The 27,644-nt window shown below is 31.3% G+C and overlaps 1 protein-coding gene across 1 annotated transcript in view; it reads right to left on the bottom strand.

The window, feature by feature from the left end:
• Nucleotides 1-3,414: 3,414 nt before the first annotated feature.
• LOC129216064 (calcium/calmodulin-dependent protein kinase type 1-like) overlaps nt 3,415-27,644 on the bottom strand; it is a 55,257-nt gene continuing 31,027 nt past the window's right edge. The window contains exons 4-10 of the mRNA XM_054850208.1: nt 26,980-27,118; nt 20,127-20,250; nt 15,604-15,679; nt 14,094-14,206; nt 13,015-13,093; nt 12,850-12,937; nt 3,415-5,999 (exon numbers count right to left, since the gene is read on the bottom strand). Coding sequence (XP_054706183.1) covers nt 5,817-5,999; nt 12,850-12,937; nt 13,015-13,093; nt 14,094-14,206; nt 15,604-15,679; nt 20,127-20,250; nt 26,980-27,118 — 802 coding nt within the window. The 3' untranslated portion in view covers nt 3,415-5,816. The remainder of the gene's footprint in view (nt 6,000-12,849; nt 12,938-13,014; nt 13,094-14,093; nt 14,207-15,603; nt 15,680-20,126; nt 20,251-26,979; nt 27,119-27,644) is intronic.

The following is a 27,644-nucleotide window of genomic DNA, read 5'->3' as shown; positions in this document are numbered from 1 at the left end:
AAAAGATGCAAAAGACCCCTTTAGAAACACTGAATGCATCCAGAAGGGGGAGATGCCCAACTGGACTCCACTAGGAGTCTATGTACCAAATTTCAACTTTCTAGGACATACCGTTCTTGAGTTATGCGACATACATATGCACATACAGACGTCACGAGAAAACTCGTTGTAATTAACTAGGGAATAGTCAAAATCGATATTTCAGGCGTCTATATGTTCTTAGGTATATATATATGCACGTGTGGTTTGGTCGAAAAAAACCCTCAACATTCATTCGGGAGTGAGCAAAATGGAAATTAAGGTTGATTTTTGAGTGAAAATTTTTTTTGCAAACACAATACTTCCTTTTTTGTAAAAGGAAGTAAAAAAAAAAGCAAGTAAAAAAAATAACTACAGTTTAACAACATTTTAAATATCATACAATAAATCTGCTTAAAATGAACACAATAACAATAATAAAATGCAGTTTTTCTTCAAATGACCCAGCGTTTAAAAAAATTGTCAAAACAATATAAGACTAAAAAAGTTGAACCTGCATTTATTCAAAAACAAATTAGAAAGTAAGAGACATGTTTAAAAACTTCAGAAATATTCCATGTCACATTGCGTGTACTAAAACTTTAATTAGAAGATTGGTATTAAATTTATGAGTGCAAAAAAAACTATTTAGAGATACTGAAAAGTAATATTTGAAAATTTTCAGCGTTCTAAACATGATGTATCAATGTAACAACCACAGCGAATTATTAGTTGAATTTTGTTTTTCAATATGCGAATTTTACAATCTTCCAAGTGGATTAAAAAAACTAATTGCGAGGGGAAAAAAAAGAAAAAAAAAAAACAGCTTATAACATAAGTTATAAATGCATAGCGCAGAATTAAGAAGAAAAGCAATCTTCTTCATTTTAAATGTGATAACCATTAAGCATATCTTTCAAATTCTTCAAATGAGAGGAAAAATCAAAAAAGTTTTTAAAAACATAGATGATAATTTTATGCTTATATGTAACACTAGTTCAATACAGATATAGTAAAAAAGACAATATTTTATTTGTATTTCATACACTTCCCATAAATACTCTTTAAAAAGGCAAGAAACAAAAAGCAACTTTTATGTCTCTTAACTTCCCAACATTTTGCAATTTGGCACACATTTTAAGCTGATGTTTTCAAGCTATTGTTCCATACGAATCTAGAAAACTCAAAAATTAAATCAGAAGTTTAAATTTCTTTTGGGAAATTTCAAAAATTAAAGAACTAGCCTAACAGGATAAAATTTTCAATAGCATTTTAACAGATAACTTTTACGTTTCATAAAATTGACTGTTTGAAATGTAGTTCCCAATTTAATTGGAAGAGGACTTATTCACTTAGAAAAACTTCAATCATTTGAGAACTTAAATGAATTAAATTTTGAAAGGAAAAAACAATAAATAAACATTCTTACTGGGAAACTATTTTAAATTTAAGAATTATATTTAAAAATCAGAGATCATTTCATCGATTCAAGAAACATAAATGCGTAACAATTGCTGCTGAATAATAGAACAGGAAATGAAGAACATATCAAGTTAAGTCTTCACAGTTAAATGATAGCAAAATATTAAAAACTTAAAATAAAAAAGTAAAACTGAATTCAACATATTTAGCCAATTTGCTTACATAAATGATTGTAGCTTCAATATAAACATTTTTCTGTAATATATGTTAGTGAAAAAAATTTAAGCCATGATCCTTATGTGAATAAACATACTCCAACTTTTCAGAAGGGACTTATGATGTTAAAGGAACATCAACATACAATGAGTTCTATTGTTACTATTTACTTATTCAACTGTTGAGTTTTGAAGTTAAACAGAAAAACTTAGATTTAACATCAAACTACAGTTAAGTATGGTTGAGAGCACAAAAAAAGATAGAATATTGCTCAGTGGAACAGTTGAGAACATAAGAATTACTGAAGTTGAAAAATTTTGAAAGAAAAAAGTGATATGTATATGTTTCACCCCAACTACACCACGTATAACTCATAAACTGAATTAGAGGGGGGAAAACTACAAGAAATATTTCAATTTAATATAATAGCACCATATTTGATACAATTCTAAAATAATAACTGAATGGGAAAAATTTTATTACAAAAGAAACATTTGTTAAGCATATTTATTCATGAATTTATTTGGCACTGCAAATGTCTAATTTGTTAAATTGCTCATAACAGTGACTAATTACTACACTTTTTATTGAACAAGAACTACCAATGGTCTCATCATATACATTACTATAAAGCAAAAGGCATACATTCTGAGATTATAACAATTATTATCTACATATTTATTAATAGTGCTTAATTTTAACAATTTCATAGTGCACAACATATCTGCATCTGTATAATTAAATCAATAACTTAATCCCCTTTAGCTATTTTATAAGAATTTTCATTCTCAACCAGATAAATTTTTTAAGCAAATAAAATCTGCTTTGATATGTGAGGGCATAAAAATCTTAACTAAGAATAAAGAAAATAACAATAAAAGTTTTACATCTAAGTTACTTCATGCTTAAAACATTTCTAGAAAACAATTGTTTTTAAATTACGAAAGAAAATAAACTTAACAATAGTCTGGCTCTGTTTTAATCATGTTAGTCCTTGGACAAGCTCCATAATGTTTGTGTTGAAAGAAGTGAAATTCAGATTGGCACAATGCCAAAAAATGTCATCACCAGCACAAACCTGCTTTCATTACACTTATCTTAACAAATGGAAATGTTTTAGTCTCAACCAATCAGAACTCAACTTATCATAGACTAAAAAGTCAAGAAACAAGCAGGGTTTTTCTCCATTTAATTTTCAAGACATTTCAATCAATAATACAATGAAATTCAAAAGATAAAATCAATTATAAATTAGCCTTTAAATGCTAGTAAAGGTCAATTCAACAACTTTTTGTATGGGAATTAATTTTATCGGCAATTATACAAAATCAAGCTTCATTCCCTGAAAATTAGTATGTTGATGTGAACTGGAGGGTTTTTTAACTCTCAGATCTCAAGAATAACACTAATGCTGGATCATACTAATCAAAGAAATGAGGGGTGGGGAGGGTCACAGGCATTGTACAATAAATGTCAGATAGAAAAATTGAGCGCTATTTATCTGTCATCTATAAACCTGCAAAGTACACCAGAACGAAAAAAAAAAAAAAAAAAAGTTGCACATATTACAGCAAACACCTTATAGAACACACAAGTATAAAATATGCAGTGATTTATAATGGATATGCATGGATACTTCTAGCTTGATTATATGCCTTGACTCACTTGTAAAATAGTTCTAGTTGGTGTGATATTAAATTATTCAAAAAAAAAAAAAAAAAAAAACAGCCACATTAAATGCTAACAAAATGGCAAAAATATTCAAAGAAATCGCAAAAATTTATATTCTTCTTTAAAACCAAAATCACAATAAATGCATATAATTTTGGGAATATTTTCTAAAATTTTCATTTCAATAAAAGCTAAATTTAAAATTTAATACATAAAATTAAATGCAACTAGTAAATATTTATCTAATGATAACAAAGAATTCTTTTAATAATGAGGTGTATATTTATTTCTAGCCAAATAGAGCTCAGAGGGTTTTTTTTTTTCTTCTGTATACCTGAAAGTCAACAAATAAAATTATTAAACATAAAATTTGTACTCAATTTTTTAAAAAAATAAGTACAAATTTTACTTTAAACAAAATATTCTAAGTGGTTTTGAGATAAATATCATTTTCTTGATAAGAAATAATAAATGCATTTAGGACCATGACAAAGTGGTTTGAGCCAAAATTTTGGATGTGCCAAAAAATTTTTTTTTTTTTTTTGCAAAGCTTTAGTGATTTGTCAAAGCACATTTAAGCCTTAATATTTCATAATGTAATGATGTTTCTTCAACCAAGCAGAAAAGCAAACAATTGGATAAAGAAGCATATGAAGAAATAAAAACTATAAAAGAGAAAATTGATGGATTAAATCGTCTTTTGGTAACTATACTTTTCAAAATGGCAGAAAAAGGCTGTTAAATATAACTATTGTGCTTTGCAATTTGTGAAATAAAATTTTTATTTTATTTTTATTTTTAAGACTTCAGTTTTACCATCTTTTAGCTTATTTTTCAAAATATTTAACCAGGTAATTTATGCAGCAAAAAGTGTGCCGCAAAAATAAAGAGAAAATCTAGATTTTTTTTTTCTTTTTACCTTTAAATCAATGTCATTAATACACAAAACTAGAATTCCAAAAAAACACTTCAAGTTTTTTCAAAGAATTACCAATTAACGTTATTAAGTCTCAAAAGTTTAATGTTTTTACATGTGATTTGTTTATGATTAATATAAACAAAATAATTAATTTTCTGGTAGATTTCATAAAACTTTTAACTAGTTTGTGCAAATTCGTTCAGATTACTAAATGAATGATTCCAAATAATATCGCAAAATTAAAAAAGAAAAAAAAAATAGCACTATAATTAAAAAATAAAATTTAAAAAAATATATTCAACAAAATCAAAGGAATCCATCTTTTACAAAAATAAGACGGGGTGGTAAATGGCACTTGAACACACATACATCACAGATATTAATATACATCAAAAAACATTTGTGCAGCAGTTAAAATAAACACAGAAATAAAATAGTCATTTTCTGTTGCATACTTTATAAATAGTAAAATGGCATTCAATTTCTTATGTATAGATATATATATATATATTTATTTATATATGCATTTATATGTACATAATAAAAATTTAAACTATTTAGGGAATCGTGAAATACACAATTCATTTAAAACTATTTTGTTTCAACTGTTAAGTAAACTTTAATGAACTTTCAGTCGTGGGCTGAAGGAAAGTACTGGCAGTTTAAATAAAGTTTGTAGTTGAGGACTATCAAAAGTATAAAATACTAAAATCACAGAAAAACTTCATTTTGGATAAAACAGAAAATAAAATTTAATGCAAAACATATCTAAGGCATTAATTTAGACAGAGCAAAATATGCATGCACAAATTGATTTTTTATGAGTGTCCTTTCCTTCATAAAAAAGGATCACTCAAGGCTATAAAGTATATGTATAAATTTGAATATGCTTTACATTTTTGATTTAAAAGTCTTAATAATCAATATTTTATTTTAATAAATTTAATAACGAAGAAAAATGTAGTAGAATTCGTGGTACGTCATCAAAACTTGGTCAGAACAAGAATTAGCAAAATGGTGGGAATAAGCAATTAAAGAGCAATATAACCAAAATATAATTTAATATATGCATTTTTTTTTCTTTCTTCCTTCCATCCATCGTTTTTTCAATAATAACATTACATAATAAGTAAATTTCTGCTAAAAAGTAGTTTTACAAATTCATGTAAAAATGTAGTATGTATTTTTATGTAATGTAGTATGTACTATTCAAATTTATATAAAAATTATCATTCATTCTAATATAGCCTTAGAATAATCATTCAGCCCATAAACAAAAGTAAATTACCAAAACATAACAAAATATACAACAGGAAATTAAACACTAAGTATTGCATTATTTCTTATGTACATTCATAGAGGGAGAAAAATCATGTTTTCCTATAACTTCATATCTTTGTAGCACTGCTTTTCTGATAGATTAAATTACGTTGTAAATTACATCAAGGGCATGCATTTTGAAGCAAAAATGTCTGCAAGAAATACATTGCAGCAATGTATATATCCTTCCTCCTTTAATTCCTATAGGCCAGAAGTTTTAAGTTTCCCTGACTGCAAGAAGTTTGATATTTCACATTGAGGGCGTTGGTGCACTACTTGATGTTTTGTTAGTAATTGTTGCTTGGCCACCGGTAGAGTTCAAACCTTGACTTGAGGACCCAAGTAAATTTGTGCTGCTGTCCATTGAGCTACCAGTACTTGACATGGCTAATTTTCTCATTTGACGAATAACAGCTGTAGCATTATAGGCTTGCTGGAAAGATAAGTTGAAACATTAATAGATTTGAAAATAAATTTGTATCACATATTTTAGTTAAAGTTTTAAAAAAAATTAAATAGCAATAAAGGGTTATCAGCTGTGGTCTTGTCTGTTTAATATTTGTCCAGAATATGTCAGAATTTAATCAAGAGGCAACCTATTTAACTAAACTTGCCAATATTTTGCATTTGCAGCTGATCTGGTGCTGGTGACAAAGAACCAAATGACATTCTGAGAGTGTTCTGCAAATCTGCTTTCTCTTTCCAAAGAAATTGCACTAAGTATGATTGGATTTAAAATATAGTGTATGATCAATTCAAAAAAAAAAAAAAAAAAAAAGATTCCAACATATCTAGAATGTGAAGGAATAAGCTATGAAAGAGTAAAGAAATCAAACTTAAGTATTTTGAATACTTCGCCCTGAAAATAAAAACATTCATCCGGAAATAAGAGCAAGAATTTTTGCAGGAAGCAGACGTTATTTTGCTTTGCAGAAAGGTGAAGATTTATAGCTGGGGCAAATCGAACTTGGCAGCATTGCATAGGCTAAACAGATCATAGCATTATTATGCTGTCAGGTTAGCTTTGCCCCAACTAAAGTTATACTAACATAAAATTTAAAATTCTCATTTTTGAAATGATTATTCATCCAATAGTCTAATATGAACCTGAGACTTGATCTTTAAGTTGGACTGCTTCTGAGTTTTTAAGACTTTTGGAAAGCAAAATTCTTCAGAAAATTTGACACAACTGTGAAGATGGAGGATCTGAACAAATAAGGTCAAACCTCGACAAAGTCACCTCACATATGAGATAACTTTTCCAAAGTTCCATCTCACAGTATAAGAACTTGACATCATATATTCTTGGATAGATAGTCAAAGGACTTAAAACATTGCAATCGCTTATAAAATCACCTGGACTTTCTTAAGGTAATTTCAATATCACACAGATTCATTTCCAATATTTATCCATGGTACAGGATATTTTATAAGAAAAAAGCCACAAAAGTAACGAGGAATTCTGTTTTTAAAATAAAAAAAAGTGCTTATGGATAAATATATTACGTATGAAGAGCAGGGATAATCAGTAATTTTGGGGCCCGTCACATATGACTTTTATGGGGTTCCTTCATACTGTTTACTCCCCTTTTGTCCCTACGTATATTTCACCCCTTATTTATAAAATATTGGTCCCCCCTTCAGACTTGGGCTTGGGCCAACAGGTCCTGTCCCTCCCGTGCTAGCCCTGATGAAAAGATCAATTTCATATTTCATACAAAAGATGAAGAGAGTGCTAATTTTAGTACCGTATTCAGCAACCACCCTAATGTAAAGCTTTGCCTTAGTTGAAAGTTTCGCATGTAGGAATATTCCTGAAACAAGCAATGTTTGCATTTTATTGAATAATTGTGCATGTCAAGACTTTTAACTGATTTTTTAGACGAAGTTAAGGTTGTTGATAAATATATCAACTAAAAGTAACTGAGCTTGAAAGAGCTATCGTTGGCTAATTTTATTCCACATAACTTAACTCTTAGTAATGTATTTAAAACTTTCTTTTGTTTTTTTTTTTTTAAACTTCAGCTGTGCCTTAAGGCATTAAAAATTGATATTATTAAATTGATTATAGAAACTAAGAATAACTTTCGGTGAAAAAAAATATCTGACTGTCATATAGCATTTTAAGAAATTGAATTAACTGAATAACATACCTGTCCCTCCCACCACCACTTTTCTTAGCTGCATAGCATATTTTTTGTCTTCCAGCTAGGAATGATAATCATAATCTGAAAGTCCACTTACTATCCTAGTAACGCCCTAAAAGCTTATCCACAAAGGTATACCTTAAGATAAGGTGACATGAACAACTGAACCAAGGGCAGATCCAGATTTTGAAGGAGACCACTATCAGAAAAGGGTACAATGGCAACCTTTTCCAGAATAATTTGTAATAGTTCTTTTGAAAAATCTAAGCAGTCAATTGGCTTTATTACACTGCACTGCTGAGTAAACTTACTAGGTTGAGTCAAAAGTTTTTTCGTATTTTTACCTACAAAAGTACTTCTTGACAGCACCTATTCATGAACTCCACTTGGCAGAGGTGTCGATTGATAGTACTTTGGAAAGGACCAAGTTCTGCTGATAATGCTTGGGTGCTAGAAATCGGCTGGTGTTGGATAGCTTCCAGCAAAACTTCGTTATTGACAACAGATGGCCATCCAGATCTTGGTTTCTCTTCAAGAGTCGTATCACCTTCCTTGAAACGCTTAAACCAATTTTGAGCAGTGCGCTTATTTACATAACCAGGACCCTCAACACTGATAATTTCTTTTGCGGCTGCCTTTGCATTAAGACCTTTTTCCAGAGGAAACGCAAAATAAGACAAATTGCTAGCTTATTATCCGCCATTTCAAGAGACTGCAATGCCTACACAGGCACGAGAAATCACAGCAACTGATAAGAATTATCAAGGTACAACTCCACTCTACCATTTTAGATCAGCTGTGCAGGAACTGTAATTTGCATAGATTACATTCAAGCCTGCCAATCCAGGATGGGGAAAATACGAAAAAACTTTTGACTCAACCTGGTGCATCACGGCCAATTAGTAAAACATAACCAATACAGTAGAATACCATTATAACGCCGACCTATATAACGCAATTCTCTATTAACCACATAACTTTTCAGAAGTGAACAATAAATTTTGCATTTAAAAAAAGCCCTCTGTTTTGCCTTGCAAACATAAAATTTGTTAAGCAAATTAAATTATGAAACCATTTTTTATCTTTTCATTTTAATTCGAAGCTTTTAAGTGAAAATTAGTATCCATAGTAAAAAAGAATACTAGATCGCTCTTGAAGACACATCTGTTATGCAAACCATAAAGCTAGCAAAAGTGCAGGATAATTCACTTTTTTTGATTGTGAAACACATTTATTTGTGAATGACAATATACATATATTATATTGTATAATTAGTGCTTTAATACTCACTGTAGTTAATACTTTTTCTGAAGTGCAAATATATGGATATATTCTGAATATTTGTTTCAAAATTTGGGAAATGATCTATATCAGTGGTTCCCAACCTTTTTTGGTCCATCGCCCCTTTCGGAAGCTAAATCACATCTATCGCCCCCCCCCCCCCACGTTATTCCCTTAAAAACACAAATTAGATAATTTTAGTGAAGATTAACGTTACTGAACGCCTCATTTTAGTTTAAAGCTTCAAAAAGTGAATGATAAGCAATAATTAGCTTTAAAACGGAACTTTTTTATTCTTAACCCCTCCTCCTCCCCCCCCCCCAAAAAAGAAAAAACGTAATTTGAAGTGCTTTAATTAACCAACGTCATTTACATACTTTGCAAAAATAAGAACATTTTTCAGTAACATGCTTTTTTTTTAAATTGAAATCCGAAAAAAATTGAAAATTTTAGCTGTTAAGATTTGTTTTTTCTTTTTTAATGGCTGCCTTGTGCTTGATGGAACTCTGTTAAAGCTTTGATGTTTGGCTTTATATTAGTGAGATTTAATCTGAGGTCTGAGGCAGATGTTCAATCTATTTCTTTGCTTCGAGAGAAGCTACACTACAGAGCTAAATCCTCTTTAAACTAAATATGTTGAGGGGAATGAGATGAGGAGCTGTTCAACTTTTTTCCAAAGTTGTGGGTAAGTACCCATAAGCTTCACCCAGGCAAGTTCGTAACCGTATTGCTTGAAAGTAATTTTTGATTCACAATCAAATTTCAAATCCATAAACTCTGTCTGCCAAGAGTTTTCCAGTTCATCCACATCTTCAAAATTAATGGGTATAAAATCCAGTCAGGAATTTGTAAGTTGATCAAATCTGCAAACCTTGATTCCATGTTCTTTTTTAACTGATCAAGGTGATCAATAAAAATTAAAAATTTTTCTTCAGGAAGTTCATCATCCAAGATTAAACTTTTTTTGGAGTCGGAAACAGGATAAATTCCTTACGGACAATATTTGCCTTGTGGATTTCGAATTTGGCAATGAATGCTGAAATTATGCTTTTGGCCTTGATGAGGCTCATCTTGTTTCCTTGAAGCTTAATGTTGACTGTGTTAATTTTTTTCAAAAATATCTGTGAGATACGCAAGTTCCAATTTGCGCTGTTTCGAATTCTCACTTAAAGCAGGATCATGCAAGTCGAGAAACTCAGCTACAGAGTTGAATAATTCAAAGAAACGGCGCAAACAGTTTCCTTTGGAAAGTCATCGCACAGACGTATGTAAATGCAAGTGTTCAAATTTTTTATCATTTTCATGGCAAAGGTGTCAAAACAGGTGATCATTGAGAAAATTAGATTTGATCTTGTTAATACCAGTAATGACTAATTGTAAGGTTTCATGTAAAACACCACTCAATTTTTTTGCAGCCAAGTGTTGACGATAAATGACACAATGGATTGTAATCACTTCTGGCACTTCTTTTTTAAGGTGTGCAAGAAACCCAATATGACGACCCGCTATGGCAGGGGCACCTGCTGCGCAAGCACTTACATTTGTCAATGGAATTTCTTTTTCTTCAAAATAATCCTTCACCACTTTAAAAATCGACGATCCCTTTGTATCAGTAATCAAAGTTCTGACGAACAACATTTCCTCAGTTATCTCTTTCAGCTCATTAATAAACCTCACGTAAGCTAATAAAATAGCATAGCTCTGTTATCTGTCACAGTTTATTCATCAATCTGTAGTGCAAATTTACTTTGTTTCAAAACATTTATGAATTTGCACTCAACGTCAGCAGCCATTTCACCTATTCTCCTGGAAACTGTGTTGTTACTCAGGGGGCGAGATTGACTTATCTTTTTACTGGAGCCCTCACCAAGCAAAATTTCAACTATTTTTTTGGCAGCCGGTAGAATAAGAGATTCGCCAATCGTATGAAGTTAACACATTTTGCTATCAAAAGAGACACTTCGTAAGAAGCAAGAAGCCCTTTGTCAAGATCTGTTGCTTGCCTTCTAAGTAATTCAACCACCTTTGGCCGTTTATCCGCTTTTTTTTTTTTTTTTGAGGTCTTGAGAATAACTAAGAGGTTTATTTACTTTGTCACCATGTACTCTTGACAAATGCTCTTTCATTCGCGAGGGCTTCATCGCTTCATTGCTAGAAAATGTTTTATCGCACAAAAGACAATGTGGAAACTGCACATTTTGCGGTGATGTAAGAAAACCAAATTTTAAATACTCTGCTGAATACTTCTGGCACTTTTTCGAATTCATATCGAACTTCCACACTACGAAACATACACAATTCAACAGAAATTCACTAAATTAAATCAAACAATAGAAACTACGTAAGGAGGTTTATGCGCTGATTGCAAGATTCTGAATGACAACTGATAAGTAAATGCAAAAATCCATTCCTACACATATCCATCCACTTTTCAGGCGTTGAATATATGCTGGCGCCAACAGTCAGACAGTGCTTATAAGATTTTTTTTCTTCCTTGTGAAAACGGCAATAAAATAAAAGATCTTATTTTTCGCTTTTGGGATTTTTTTTATCCGAACAGATTTGAATGAGCTGTAAATCATACACACCTTATTTTCTGGGAACGACTTTCTTTGATTTGACGTGCTATATGCTTGTTTCGGTATTACACAACAAAGGTATTCTGAAAGATATTTCTGAATTGTGTACCAATTTGTTTTAATAAATATAGTTTTTGAAAGGTCAAGAATTTCCCATTACCAGGTATCCGAATACCGGTCGCCCCCCAGAAATTTATCGCCCCCAAGAAGAGTTTGATCGCCCCTTTGGGGGCGATCGCCCCCAGGTTGGGAATCACTGATCCATATAATGCAAAAATCTGTATAACACAAAAGCTCCAGTCACAAAGTGTGATTATAACGGTGTGATTTCCTTTTACAAATGAGCCGTCAAAAATCAAAAAAAAATAAAAATTAACAGTAAATGTTGAAAACTTTAGATTCTACAGTGAAACCTGTGTAAGTTGACCACTTGCGGTGCAGTTCTTTGGTAGTCAACTTACAGAGGGTAGTAATGAAAACTTTTTTTTTGTCATTTCTTGTGTCCCATGCATTCTTTTTTAACTAATTGAAATACTTTAAACTCACTTTCAATGTTTAACATTACTTTAAAACAATACGAAAAATTGTTGTTTAAATATTTTTAGAGATTATTTACCAGAATGATGCTTAAAGCATCATACAAACTTAAAATTTCTGTAAATCGATCAAAAAACAAAAACAAATTGTATCATTGCTTATGAAAAACTACTTACTTGATATTAACAATTCCTAAAAATTCATAGCAAGTCAAAAGTGACTCAAATTCTTCATTTGATTTTTTCTATTACATTTGTAACCACGTTAATCTACTCTTCAACAAAATAACTCTTTATTGAAGTTTGGTGCATTTTTTGGGGCTTAACATTAGCGCAATGTTTTTCGATGGAAACATAAATATCCATTGGTTTTTCTAAAAAGTCTGGTTGCTTAGTTGAGGCATAACTGATTAAACTTTTATTACAATTTAATGCTTTTACTAAGTGGTCAACTTACAAAGGGTTTTCTACAATACTCCAATCCAAAGCTGGTGTACATTAGTGGTCAAGTTAGACAGGTGGTCAAGATAGAGAGGTGGTCAAGTTACAGAGGTTATCCTTCATTATATAAGATAGGACTAATTCCGTTCCTGACAAAAGTGGTCAACTTAGACAGGTGGTCAACTTAGAAAGGTGGTCAACATTACAGGTTTCACTGTATGAAGTTAAATTAAGGGGGAACATAGTCATCATAAATCAAAATACATTTTAAAGTTAGCAGTTTAAAACTTAATACTTACCCTCCATTTTGTCTTTGCAAAATTCTTTTTCAGTTGTTCACTCACACTAGCTTGAATATTCTTGTCACTAGCAGTGTTTCCACTAATCCTAAAACAGAGACATGTTTTAAGTTTTTTGGAAACAATTAAAATAAAAATAAGAAACCAAACACATATATGCATTACCAAGGATGCCCTAGAGCTTGCTTGCAGGTATACCTTTTCTCCATATCAACACATATTAAATGTCGAATGAAGTCCTTAGCTAAATAAAAACAATAGTTTAATGTTAGCATAGCTATATTAAGTTAATTTGCAACTACACTCAGACACACACATATATGCATATACACACCAGACATAAAATTTGTTTATACTTTTTAACAAGCGAAAAAATAAAAAATTCAAATGCTTCTCCAAAAAGAACATAAAAGGAATTCTATGCATAACAAATAATTTCAGAAAAGCCTAAAAATGTACAGAAAATCAAAGCATAAAAACTTATAAATATAATTAAGCAATTATTTTGTCAGCACCAAAAATTAAATCAAATGGCAATATAATTTGGAAATGTCTGATAAATACTTCAAAAAATATTGCTAGTAAATAGGGACGGGGGGGGGGGGGGTGAGATAAAGGTAAACAATAAATATGAAGGAGAGGGCAGGGGGCGTAAAAGTTATTTGTGACGGGCCCCAAAAATTTATGTGCACTCCCCTGCTAGTAATAGTCTTGGAAGAAATACTTATTAACTAAAGTGTTTAGTGGATCAGACTGGTATGATGCATTAGTTTAAGATTAAATACTTTTATATCACAGAAAATCCTCTCAAGTCAAATAAGAATTCTTGAGGAAAGTAGCACTTTAAACAGACACATAAAGGAGGGCACTGAACCCAGTCCCTTTAAGACAACCTTTGATGCGTCCTGCTCTCATTTTTGCATCTCACAATATACCCTTCTTGCCGTTTTGTAGTTAATCAATACTTGAACACAAAAGCAAATAGTTTTCCTTCTTTTTGAAAGGTAGAATCCTGTGACCACAATTACAGTACACATATTTAAAAAAAAAAATGAGGGAGGGGAATATGATGCATAATAAAATTTAGTACTTGTATATTGACTTGTATATTACAAGTTACATAGCAAGGTTGCAGTAAAATTTCGTCATAAATCTTTTTAGATAAAAAAAAATCACAGAAAAGAAACTCGCAAAAAAGTTTCCTAATTGCAAAGAAAAACCAAAAATAAAAGTCCTTTTTTTACCTGAATCTGATATTTCATCCCAATATGGAGAATCAAATTCAAATTCTCCTTTTAATATTTGTGCAAACAAATTGGCATCATTTTCATCATAAAATGGAGGGTATCCACATAATCTGGAAAACACTTGTTTTAGAGAAAAATAGTGACATGAGTAAAGCTAAACTGCAAATAACAATAAAATATGTCTGTAGTTTGCAGGATAACAAAATCATGAAAATAATACATAAGAATGATATACAAAAGCAAAAACTTAGAGGCAAAAAAATTAGGAATAGAATAAGAAACTATAAAAAGTGATGCTGCAAGCATAAGTGGACACTGGGATCCACCAATTAATAGACAATAATCAATAACCGGCCATAATAGGCTACTTTGCCAATTATTAATAATCAGACAACTTTCACTGATTAGTTGGACATTTTTTTTAAAAATATTTAAAGAGCTCAGAACTAAAAACTACGCTGAATGAGTTCATAAACAATAAATGTAATTTTCTGCAATAAAAGGTAACATGTCAATAATAGATTGTTAATAATAATAAAAATACAGAATTGAAAAAAAAAAATCATTCATTTAAAAAATACTCATTAAATTAATATTTATTTTTTAAAAAAGTAGGTGGTTACGAGATGATTACTTATACGTATGTCAGTCTGTTCCATCTCTCCTCCAAAATGTGTGAGTGAATATTCTGATTTAAACTATTTTTTGGTAATTCAGTTACTCACCTTTTAGGCATACAACATACACTTCATAGTTGTCTTTAAAATCACTATCTTTTTCATTCGATACAAAATTAAGAATTATTTAATATGCTTTGATGTTTTTTTTTTTTTAATTTTAATTTTATGAACACTTGAAGCAATGTCACATTTTTAAATTTATTCTTTATATTTTACACTGATCTTGCGCATCGATATCTATGCACTGTCACCCAAATCTCATGTGCTGCTGAGACATTTCTTCACGTCCTACTTTCAGCATTGTGCTTTAAGATTGCCTTATAATTTTTGTAAACATAAAAGTCCTTCATTAAATGGCAGTAAATAGTATCAAAGCGGATGAAAAACTAAAAATGTTTATCAACTGAATACATGTTTGAGTTTTCATTTTAGTTTACAGAATATATTTCTATATACAAAGAATATTGGTTTACAGAACTGATTGCATAGAATTTTTAAATATTTTTTCAAAGAAAAATTATAAAAATAGAGAAAAATAAATCATTGCTCATAGAAATAACCAAATTAGTAACTAAATCTAAGAGTATAATTGTAACTAAATCAAGTTGATGGAAAAATCGTTGTTTGGAAAATCATCATCCTTACAATTAATCTGGTGCCGATTGGCTTATTGGTGCATCCCTAGTACACACAGTATAATTCATGAGTGAATTTGTTTCGTGATCAATAAAAATAGTTCATAGTCATATCACAAAAATAAACGAATATACAAAGTAAAATTTTCTGCATTTTACTACAAAATAGGCTCTAAAGTCAAGCTTACTTACAATATGTATGCAATAACTCCAATTGACCACACATCAACAGCTTTTCCATATGGCTTTTGTGCAAGAACCTCTGGGGCTGCAGGAGAATTTTAAAAAGGTATATCAGGTTCAAACGCATCAATACAAGTTTATAATTGAATATAACACACATATATTATGCATAATGATGACGAATGCGAATAACGTGTTGGGGTCATGACATTTGTAATCTAGAGGTTTTAAGCTTTGGCTCTTAATTTTGATGTATTTGAATGTGAGTAACTATCATGTATCTTCATACAAAAGACCACTTTCTAAAACACATTTTTGTACTTAAAAAAAATAATAATTTGAACTTATTGCGGGCCTGACCTAAAATACACACTTTCATTTTGCAGTGAAAGCATCTAAATTTCTGTAAATTGTGATCATTGGCAGGTGAGCAGTGGTGCAGCAAGGGGGGGGGGGGCTTTGGGGGTAAAAAACCAGAAGCATTGGTTTTAATGTAAATGTGAATTCTAATACAGTAGTTCATGCAAATGAAAGGACTCTGTTGATCAAAAACTCCCCTCCAGAAAGTATTTATGATCAAACCTCCCCCCCCCCCAGAAGGTATTTCTGGCTGCATTAGTGTGTGTGAGTTATAGGTTTTTATATGGAACAAAAATGTTTAAGCTGTCGTCCTGGGAAAAAAAAGGGTGGGGGGCATGACATTTCTTATTTTTAAATAAAGATTCAACTTCGAATTGTTGGAGTGAGTTTTGTTGTGGTATGACCGGAAAGCTTTGAACAGGTATCGCAAACTGATTTACAACGATTGTTCTTTAGTGAAATGCATGTTGCACCAATAAGAGATTAAATATAAATTATATGCAAGAAAAATTGCACTTTCAACCACCAGTATATAACGTTTGAGTGTGTGAATTTCTTTACAGTACTAACTTTTAATTCCCAAGATTTGCCTGGTTTTTCAAATAAAATCTAAACATGATCACAAATTTATTTCATGTTGTCTAATTGAATATCCTTACCACCAGAATTTATTATTTTTGCAATAAGATGAAGATAATTACACCTCCACAAAATCTTCAACAATTATTCCATCAACTTCATCTTTCTCACACTTTTTGTTTGATTCAATAAGGACTCACCATGTTTTTTTTTCAACCAAGTTTTATTATTGAGTCATCAGCAACTGCTACTTTAATTGGTGTGATGCAGAGCATGCTGTAGATATTTTGAACTGAATACCTTCATTTATAATTACTTAAGCCTTTTAAGGATAGTCTTTCAATTGACTTCATCTTCTGGAGCATGAACTTCAATTTTTCACAACACATTTTGCAAACTCTCTTAACTGTTTTCACCATTACTGCTTTTCAAATTTCAACTGTGGGAAAAGTTTCTTTGCTTTGTGCCTACTCAGGCAACAGCTACCTTTACCATATGATGTGGTAAAGAAGGATCATATCTGAATGCTGTCATTTGTCTGTAAGTGCATTAGGCTCAAAATCTTTAAATTGTCTGAAAATGTTTGCAATGTTTTGAAATTGAACTTCTGTTAACTCAAACAAGAAAGTACATTATTAGCACTGCTAAAGGTTGAGCTTTCACCATGGGCGATCAAAAGATTAAGGGGGAGAGCAGAAAAGGGCTTGAACATCCCTCTAGATATTTGTACTGCCAATTTTTTTAATACATTTCGATCACAAATATGAAAGTACTTCAACATAAATTAGCAATGAATGCGGGTTATAAAAAATTGCTTTACTTTAAAATTTTAATAACTTTAATCCACACTGAATTTGCCTTCATAATTATAACAATCTATCTTAGATAACAGATTCCCATCCGTCTTCTAAGTAAAATAAAAATATGAATCTGCTTAAAATGGCTTAGTCTGTTTAGATTTTACAACTCAAAATCTTTACAAATATAATATTTTCTTCACACAACATCATAAACAGAAAAAAAAGTATGAATTTCTTTTTCTTTCAAATTAAAGTTCCCCTTCTTAGCTCCCCTTTAAAACTACCTACATGGACATCCATAGCTTTTGCACTATATTCCATTTCAGATTGAGGCTCTCAAAACTTAGTCAAAGTTTCAAACTATGCTGCCATGTATAATGCAGCTAGAAATTTTTGGTGTTGTAGAAGTTACCTATATTTTTACTGGACTGTGCATGTAAGATATGTCACACTCACAAGTCACGACCTGAACATGTCACACCCCCAACATAAAATAATTATACTTTCAAGATTATTTATATACAGTTGGCTCTCTGTTTAAAGACTTTTAAGGGACCACAAAAAATCGTCCTTAAGTAGAAAACGTCTATACAAAAATGGGTATATTTAACATTTTTATAAAATGATTTTTTTAATTTATGTTTTTTCTCTCTTTAAAAAAAATGAATAAATGAACTAATTTACTTCATGGTTGATTTAATGCAATATACAAATTAGCAAAGCATGAACAATTCATAAAAAAATAGATATTTATATGAAATAAAACATCATATTTATTTCAAAATACCTTTCACTATATGTATTTACAGCAATTTTCAACCAGTGCACCATAGCACACAAGTGTGTGACAAGTAGGGTTGTGGAGTTGGAGTGGGATAGATTTTGGGGTAAAGGAGTCAAAGTCGTTAGAAAACATGTTGACTCTGACTCCAGGCTTTTTTTTTTTTTCCTTTGATTTTCACTGACTCTCCTTGCTTTTTTAAGAACAGACTACTACTGCCTCGATAAACAATCATAACTGCAACCAGCAGTTATGATTGTTTATCAAATTTTCTGTAATAGCCAGCTACGCTGTTCCCAAGTTTGCCTGTTTTTAACATTCTTGAACTAATAGCAACTGTCAGTAAATGGTTTTGTTACCTAACATTTTATGGCAATCACTTTTAAACAAAAATAATAACCTTTTTTTGACTTTAATCTCAGTTATAAAATTGTAAAAGGAATGGATCCCTTGAGTAAGTTGGGGCCCATAGCTTGGGAGGAAACTTCGAGTGTTCTGTAAATTTAAATAAGTGTAAACGCATAAAAGCACAAATCCAAAAGATATGGTAAAATATATCTGTTTTTTCAATCCAAAGATAATATCTACAAGCTTGATTCTCACTAAAAAGTATGAAATAAAATAAGTATATGATTTCTTGATTACAACACTCAATAATTGCAGTTAATCTTAAAATCTTCACATTAAAGTTAATTCTAGAGCAGCCAATAAAATCAAAATTAAAAATTGAGCAAAGAAGAATTATAGAAAAAATAAAAGCTATTTGTACACAGTTGTATGCCACTGCATTTTCTGTAAAATTGGCTCCAGGCATACATGTATTCCATATCTCCCTGCAATACAAGAATAGTGCCCTATTTTCGTTGAAATTTTATAGATGAAATATAATTTCAGATTTATTGGGGATTGTTTTCCGAATTAAACTATGAATATTTTTTATTAACTCCGAAATTAACTTGGATTGTCACCCACCAGATGGGTCTCAGCCGGGGTAGATCTCCCCTACTCAAGAAAGATTTTTTGACTTTGCAAGAAAAAGCGTTTTCTTTTTCTTCCCTCTCGAGTTACAGCTTTCAAAAATGAAAAACACACGATTTGATCAACATATATTTGTCAAACATTAATGAGGAGCAAATTAAATCTTTTCAATTTTTTAAACCATGGGATGTATATGTAATCCGAATTTTAAATTCATAATTAGTGGAAAAATTAGATTTTCAAATTTAATTTCTGATGTTGTGTGCTACAATGAAATACAACGCTTAAATTTCATAAAAAAGAATTAAAATTTCAATCTTTGTGTAGAGGTTTTCCACCCTTCTCATGAGAGGAAAGGGTGAATTGAAAAAATAAAATAAAAAATAAATAAAAAAGTCGGAGTCGGACATTTTCCTTCCGACTCCGAAGCCCTGGACACAAGTGGAAAACTAGTATATTTCATGAGCTATGATTTTAGTAAATAAAACAGAAGTAATCTTTGTACTAAATCTTTACAACAAAACAAATTGAGAATGAATTCACTGAGGTTTATTACAACACACCTTTTTTCTAATACATAAGGATCATTTATACTGGGTAGGGATCAAAACTAGGAGAGCAGATTATGTAAAATATAAATAAATAAATAATTTTTAAAAAGCATTGGGAGTATATATATATATATAGTTGAATTTTATACAATTTTCTTGCATAAATGAACAGTAATAATGAATGGGGATGAAATATTTTTTCCTTTTACATGTACCATAGAATTTTAGTAAATAATAGAAGTCTGTCACAAGATGAAAAAAAAAATCTTTAGCTATGTTCCCTTAACTGCTGGAAGAATAAAGAATCAATATTTGTTAAAAATTAATTTTCAGTCCATAAAAACAGGTTTCAAACATAAACACTTTCATTTCAATACAAATAACTCACTACTGAGGACTTATTCATATTAGATTCGCTTTTAAAACATACTAGAGACATAAATTGGTGCATCTTATGCAAATTTCCATTTCTGAAGTACAAACCTACATATCCTGGAGTTCCACAAGCTGTGGCCATAATTCCTGAATCTTCCATTTTGGAGAGCCCGAAATCACTAATCATGATCTTGGAGTCTTCATCAGGACTATAATATAACAGGTTCTCTGGCTTTAAAAAAAAAAAAAATCAGAAGTTTTAAATTTTGCTTAGATAAAAATCAATTATTCTGTATAAAACAAACACACATCCATAGTTAAAACACATAAATACTCTTCAACATTGATATTTAACTTTTTAAGCACTTCAGATTAATTTAAAAAAAGGAAGATAAACACTTTCCAGCCCATCCCTTAATGTTTTATAGTATGGGATTTAAGGATAAAATCTTTAAACTACTTATAGAGCAAATATTTTAAGTAAATGAGCATCACATGACTTCATTTCACACCAATTCAATGATAATAGTACCTTGGAGTAAGCAAAGAAACACTTTAAATATTTTTACCCCAAGTTTGTCGCAAACAGAAGCAAAGGAACGTTTTATACACACTAATTTTCTCAATATCGGACATTTTAATGTGATTCAATGTTTAACTCTCTAAATATCGCCAATAGTAGCCAAAATGAAATCAGATTTTTTTTTTATTTTAAAGCCAAATTTGTCTCCAAGTTGGCAAAAAAACTTGGCGACCAAAAGCTTGGCGATATATTGCCAAGTGTTTGACAAATTATAGCACTGCTAGAGTTTGCACTGAAATTAAATGATTTCCCTCCAAAAAGGTGTAAAAGACCCTCTTTGGAACATTTGAATGCAACCAAAACGGGAGGTGCACAACTAGACCACACTAGGAGTGGACATACCAAATTTCAACTTTCTAGGACACACCGTTTTTGAATTAAGCGAGATACATACACACATACGTGCATAGGGACATCACGAGATCTAATTAATTCGAGGATCTTCAAAATGGATATTTCGGGTGTCTATACATTCTTAGGCATATACCCACCCACCTGTGGTCTAGTTGAAAAAAAACCTCAATATTCATTCGTATGTGAGCAAAATGGAAATTAAGGCTGATTTTCGGTTGAAATTTTTTTCGCGAATACAATATTTCCTTTACTTCGTAAAAGAAAGTAAAAAACATAACACCCGTTACAATATCAAATTGTTTGCCACATCTACCTATGTACCTACACAAATCCAGATTTCCAACCTATGCACTAAGCAGGGGCGTGCACAGAAATATTGGGGCCTGTCACAAATGACTTTTACGGGGTGGCCCCTCCATGTTGTTTACCCCTCTGTCCTTACATATATTTCATTCCTTATTTTAAAATCTTGGACACCCTTCAGGTTTAGCCCCGGCTAACAGGCATCCCTTCTCTCCCCCCCCCCCCTGTGCACGCCCCTGGCACTATGCAGCAGATAAAACTAAAAATCGAAGTATGCTGGAACTGATATTTTTTACTCCTGCTATCAAAAATTAAAAGCAAGAAATTAAAATTGTGCCAGTTGCTAAAACAACCTCACTATTCCCATCAACTCAAACTTATATTTTAAGCTTCACTTGATGTGTTACCTGTTGATTTGTCTGTTCAATTTAATTTTTGTAAGTGAAGAATTTATTTGTGAAGCTAAGCATTGTAAGCTACCTACCTGCCGAGTGATATTTTAAATAGTGATGTTCACTTGTAATTAGCATGAGTTCGCTTTATTAAGTGCAATGAACCAGAAACTACAAGTATATGTGCAGTACTACAATCTGGTGACATGGTGACCACAGTGTTGCCAGATGTTCAAATCCAGAATTCCCCAATTCCCTTCCAACTTTTCCCCAAAAAGCGATGTTTTCTATCAAAATTCCCCAAATTCAAAAATTATTTTTCCACTAATATTTTCATAAAATGAATCGACTTCCTCTAATATTTTTGTCTCTTGAAAAAATTTTTTTCTTCCCCAAATAACCAAATTTTCTTATAAAATTCCCCAACTATTTTTCTTCCCGTTTTCACTTTTTTTTTTGTCCTCTTTATCTTTATTTTTCTTTATCTTTCTTTACTAATAATAAAGCTGAAAGTCTCTCTGTCTGTCAGGATCTCTGTGACGCGCATAGCGCCTAGACCGTTCGGCTGATTTTCATGAAATTTGGCAAAGAATTAGTTTGTAGCATAAGGGTGTGCACCTTTAAGCGATTTTTCGAAAATATGATTTTGTTCTTTGTCTATTCCAATTTTAAGAACATTTTTCCGAGCAAAATTATCATAAGATGGATGAGTAAATAACCAAGCTGTCATAACGTGGAACCGTAACGTGAGCAAGCCAATTGGCGAGAAATTCATCATGCATTATTTGTAAATATACAGGGGAACCAAAAGACCTTTTAATTTTCCACTACGGGCAAAGTCGTGTGGATGCCACTAGTCCTAAATACAAGCGCCTGACCAAGAGATAAGAAATAACCAAATGTTTTTTCTACTTGCATTTAGTACTCTGCTTCTGTATGTACATTTAAACTATGAATCTTTTATATATTTATCCAAGAACAGTCTTCAAACTTATTTTTACCTGTTTCACGTACCAACTAGTTACTCACGCAGTACATTAATGCGAATTCCGTAGCATAATATTTCACATAATGCGAAATGCGAATTCCATAAAGTTGAGCAAAACTAAACCAACGCTGTTTGATACAAACAATGTAACTACTACTTTTTGAAGCAAATCTAAATACGAAAAATATTCTTTTTTCCCCCGAGATTTTTTTCCCCCAGGTTTTCCACAAGCAAAAAATTTTTCCCCAAAAAATTCCCCTCAAAACTCATTTTCCCAAAATTTCCCCAGAGAGCACCAGATTTCCCCGAAATGGAGAAATTTCCCCCAATCTAGCAACACTGGGTGACCATCATTCCTTCCTCAATGTACAATTATAAAGTGAAATTTGCACAACAAAAGTGAAGTTCTATGTTTCGCCAGAGAGAGATGATGTTTTGAAGGTTTATGCATCACAAATAGTGAGTAATGCCTGACCCTGAGATAAATCACAGAAGAAAATTATATCTTCTAGAAATGTTTACATACTAATTGTTTTCCCATTAATGAATAAAAAGGATAAATTACTATTCAATAAGTTGCGAAATTAAAGCTTTTAACGCATGACCTATTTTACCCCACCCTATGGTGTATAATTACGTCATTGACAACATATTTATAACTTATTTATTAGTATCAAAATTTTGTTTCATCAGAGATATTTCACTTTAAATTTCATAAGGAATATTCATTTGCATATACTGAATATTTTATTCACTGGGTGAATCCATATATTTTTTGCTTTGAAGGTATGATTGAAAAACTTTTTACTTCCTTTTACAACGAGCTGATCTGTGTGCATCACATGACTTCCTTTTAAGCCAATTTAATGATTATAGCGCCTTGGAGTAAGCAATGAAACACTATATATTTTCACTCCTAGTTTCTTGCGAACCAAGGCAAAAAAGCGTTTAGCGCAGATTTATTTCCCCATTACTAGCAATTTTAATGTGATTCAGTGGTTAACTCTTTAAATATCACCAACATTGAATTAAAACCAGACTTAAAACAAATTTCTTGCCAAGTTGGCGACAAAATTTGGCAACCAAAAGCTTGACGATACATCGCCAATTGCTTGACAAATTATAACACCACTTGAGTTAGCATAGTTAGCAACGATTTTCCCCCAAGCATGAAATTAGCAATGATTTCCCCCCCAAAAAGTGTAAAAGACGCCCTTAGGTACATCCAAATGCAACCAAAAGGGAAGGTGCACAATTAGACCCCACTAGGAGTCTATGTACCAAATTTCACTTTTCTAAAACATGCTGTTTTTAGTTATGCGAGGCACATACATACATACAGACGTCACGAGAAAATTCCTTGTAATTAACTCCAGATCGTCAAAATGGATATTTCGGGAGTCTGTATGTTCCTAGGCATATATCTACCTGTAGTCGGGTCCAAAAAAATCTCAACATTCATTAGGGGTTGAGCAAAATGGAAATTAAGGCTGAATTTTGAGGGAACATTTTTTCGCATATACAATACTTCCTTTTTTGTAAAAAGAAGTAAAAACAAATAAGCTACAGGTTTCTTATTGTAATAAATTTTGCATCAATAAATGGCACAAGGATGAAAAAGAAAATAAGGGCAATACAATGGAGCCTTTAATTTTTTTTTCCATTCATGCAAACATATTAACAGTATTTCTTTTGATTGTCAACTAAAAAGCAAAAAGCAAGCAACAACATAAAAACTAACAAAATATTGAGTAAAAGACTTGGTTAAAGAAACAAACCCAGTGTAGCACAGTCATAAATTCTTTTTGGGGAAATCAAATTTGGATCAATCTAATATTCTGAGGGTGTTCAAGTCCCGAATAAATTATACATGAAAGGCACGAATGCAGCAGATTTAAGTTATATAGAAGTCTATTCACTTATGCACTACCTCTTTTTCTGTTTAATTTTCACTTTTGTTTTTGGTTGCTACAATATAGCATAGAATAAATATAAGAGTTTTTAAAACACTAGGTAAGAACTAAGGTAATCAAAAGCACCACCATCATTTTTTCATTTTGAGTTCAGGCTATTTAGCAGATCCCCCAGCTGCACCTTGCATGAACATGAAAAATGAAAGTTACAAAAATGAATCTGATGCATGTAAAAATTGTAAGAAACAATTAATGAAACTAAAATTGGAATTTAGTGAATAAAATAAGGTTGGAGGAAGGGGCAAGCAAAGACAAGAGATCCATTAAAAAATACATAGGCTGCTGAAATGAGGAGTGAGGCAAGAACAAAAAAGCTCATATTTTTATAAGTCTTATAAATAGGGTACATGAGCTAAGCTAGACTTCAAATTTCAACATAAACCATCTTTAGTAAAAATAAAAAGCAATGAAAACTAGGATGCACCAATTAATTGGCAGTAATTGGTAACCGGCCGTAATCAACCTTTCTGCTGATTGTGCATAATAAATCAATTTTCACCAATTAATTGGCAGAAATGTTTAAAAATTACTTTAAGTATGCCCAGAACTAAAAACTATGCTGTATGAGTTCATAAACAATAAATAAATGTAATTTTTTGCAACAAAAGGTAACAAAGGTCTTTGTCATTATAAATTAATTAGAAAGTTATGCCATGGTAACTTATATGTGTGTAACATACTTGCAGAAACTATTTTCAAAGAAACTTTTTTTTTTCCTCCAGGTTTTATTGCACCATGTTTATTTTTATTATAACTACTTTTTGCAATACCAGAAGAAAAAAAAACATCTTTTGAAAGGCACCCCCCCCCCCCCAAAAAAAAAAGATTTTTTCTCAGCAAAGCATTTTTAGAGCTACTGTTACTTATAAAGCAACTATATTTCATAGTTACAAAAACTGACATGACAGTCAAAAGTTTTTACAAGAGGATGCATATCCCTTTTTACTTCTTTTACATTGTCAACAAGCAATCTATTCACGGAAAAAATTTCACTGAAATATTGGCCTAAATTTCCATTTTGCTCACTTGTAGATGTGGAGTTGTTTTTTTCGGCTTGGTCGCATGTGAATGAGTACCTGAGAAGGTATGGACGTTCAAAATATCCATTTTGATGATGCTCGAGTTAATTACCAAATATACTTGCGTGTAAGTCGAACCCCCTACTCTTAAAGGGAAAATTGGGGGAAAATCCAAAACCCGAGTATAATTAGGAGGCCTTACTTTCTGAAAAAATTGGGTTCGTTTAGTCGCTAATTTTGAATGTAAAAGTTACAGAAAGGAGGAAAAGAAATGCAATAAACATTTTTGTGTAGAAAAATGCCTGATCATTATCCATTTGCACAAAAAGTGTTCACTTCTGCGATCGCGATTTTTGTAAAGGGTTTGATTTCGCTGTAATGATTTTTGTTACTTGTTGATTTTATTTTGAATAAATATTTATAAAATTCTATGCTGTAGCCATATTATATTATTTTTAAAAAGATGAGCATAAGTTTGCGACTATCGGTGAAATTCAACAATATGGCAATTCCTGCATTTTTCACGTAGTCAGCCGTTTACTGTAACAATTAATTCTTTAATTCCCAATCAGACCATGTAGAATAATAGCAGAATGTGTAAGTAAAGATTCTTAAGCATCTGCTTTAAAAGATTGGTCTAAAATTGGGAAGATGATAATGTTTTCGAGTGCTTTTTTCCAAGAATTGTTCTGGAAAACTTTTGGAAGTTCTACCCCACATATAAGTCGACTCCCTAACTTTTAATGGCATTTTTTGTACTAAATTTCTTGACTTATATGCAAGTATATACAGTATCACGAGTTTTCTCCTGACGTCTGTAAGTACGCATGTGTCTTACATAATCCAAAAACCGTATGCCATAGAAAGTAGCAATTTGGTATGTAGACTCCTAGTGGGGTCAAGTTATGCACCTCCATTTTAGTTGTATTCGGATTTTCCAAACGGGTCTGATACACCTTTTTGTTTTTTCCCCATCAGTTTAATTTCAATGCAAACTTGAGTGATGTTATAATTAGGCAAACACTTGGCAATATACTGCTAAGCTTTTGGTCACCAAGTTGATGACAAATTTGGCAAAAAAAAAAATCGAATCTGGTTTCAATTTGGCGCTATAGGCGATATTTAGAGAGTTATCCCTTGAATCACGTTTAAATTTTTGATATTGGGAAAACTAATCTCTTTAAAATGCTTTTTGGCATCGACAAACTATGGGTGAAAAGATTTCAAGTGTTTCTTTGCTTACTCCAAGGAACTGTTATCATTGAATTGGCGTAAAAGGAAGAGATATGGTGCACACATCAACTTGTTTCAAAATGTAGAATAATGTAGATTATATGAAAACAAATTACCTTTAAATCTCTGTGGACAACCCCTTGAGAATGCATGTAATCTACAGCTTCTAAAATTTGACGTATTAGATGACTAGCATCTTTTTCAGTATAGCTCCCTTTTTCTACAATTCTGTCAAATAGTTCACCTCCAGTTACACTAGACAAAGATAAAAGTTTTCTGTTAAATAAAATTGAGTATGCACGCAAAGAAAAGAAAAAAAAATCAATAACAATTCTATGTACTTAGAGAAAAGTTAAAAAATAAAGTTAGCAATTTAGGAAAAAAAATAATAACAAAGTTGAAAAATGCATAAAAATGTTTTGGCTCTTTTAAGTTCACCGCTTTTTTGATCCAATCTGTTAAAATTTAAAGCAGAAAAGGTCAAGCATGCTAACTATGAATCAACTTTAAATACTCGGACTTGTTTAAACTGAGTTCAAAAGCTCTTCAGCAAAACAGTCAAAATTGGGAAAAAAGCTTTAGCAAAATGCTAAATGTTCGATGATTAATGAATATGTTTACATATTTTTCTTTCTGCCTCTGTGTTTCATCTTCAGGTGAAAGCGAAATTATATTTTCAGCCAAAGACATCTTTAAAGAAAGAATAGACAGCAACTAATCACTTTTTCAATTTCAAAAGTTGTACTTAGCATCGAGAAAACACAAGTCTGATTTTTAAAAT

This window comes from Uloborus diversus, chromosome 2 (assembly GCF_026930045.1).
Source record: "Uloborus diversus isolate 005 chromosome 2, Udiv.v.3.1, whole genome shotgun sequence".
Lineage (NCBI taxonomy): Eukaryota > Metazoa > Arthropoda > Arachnida > Araneae > Uloboridae > Uloborus > Uloborus diversus.
Note: the sequence above shows the minus strand (reverse complement) of the source record. Positions and strands in the feature narration are given on the sequence as shown.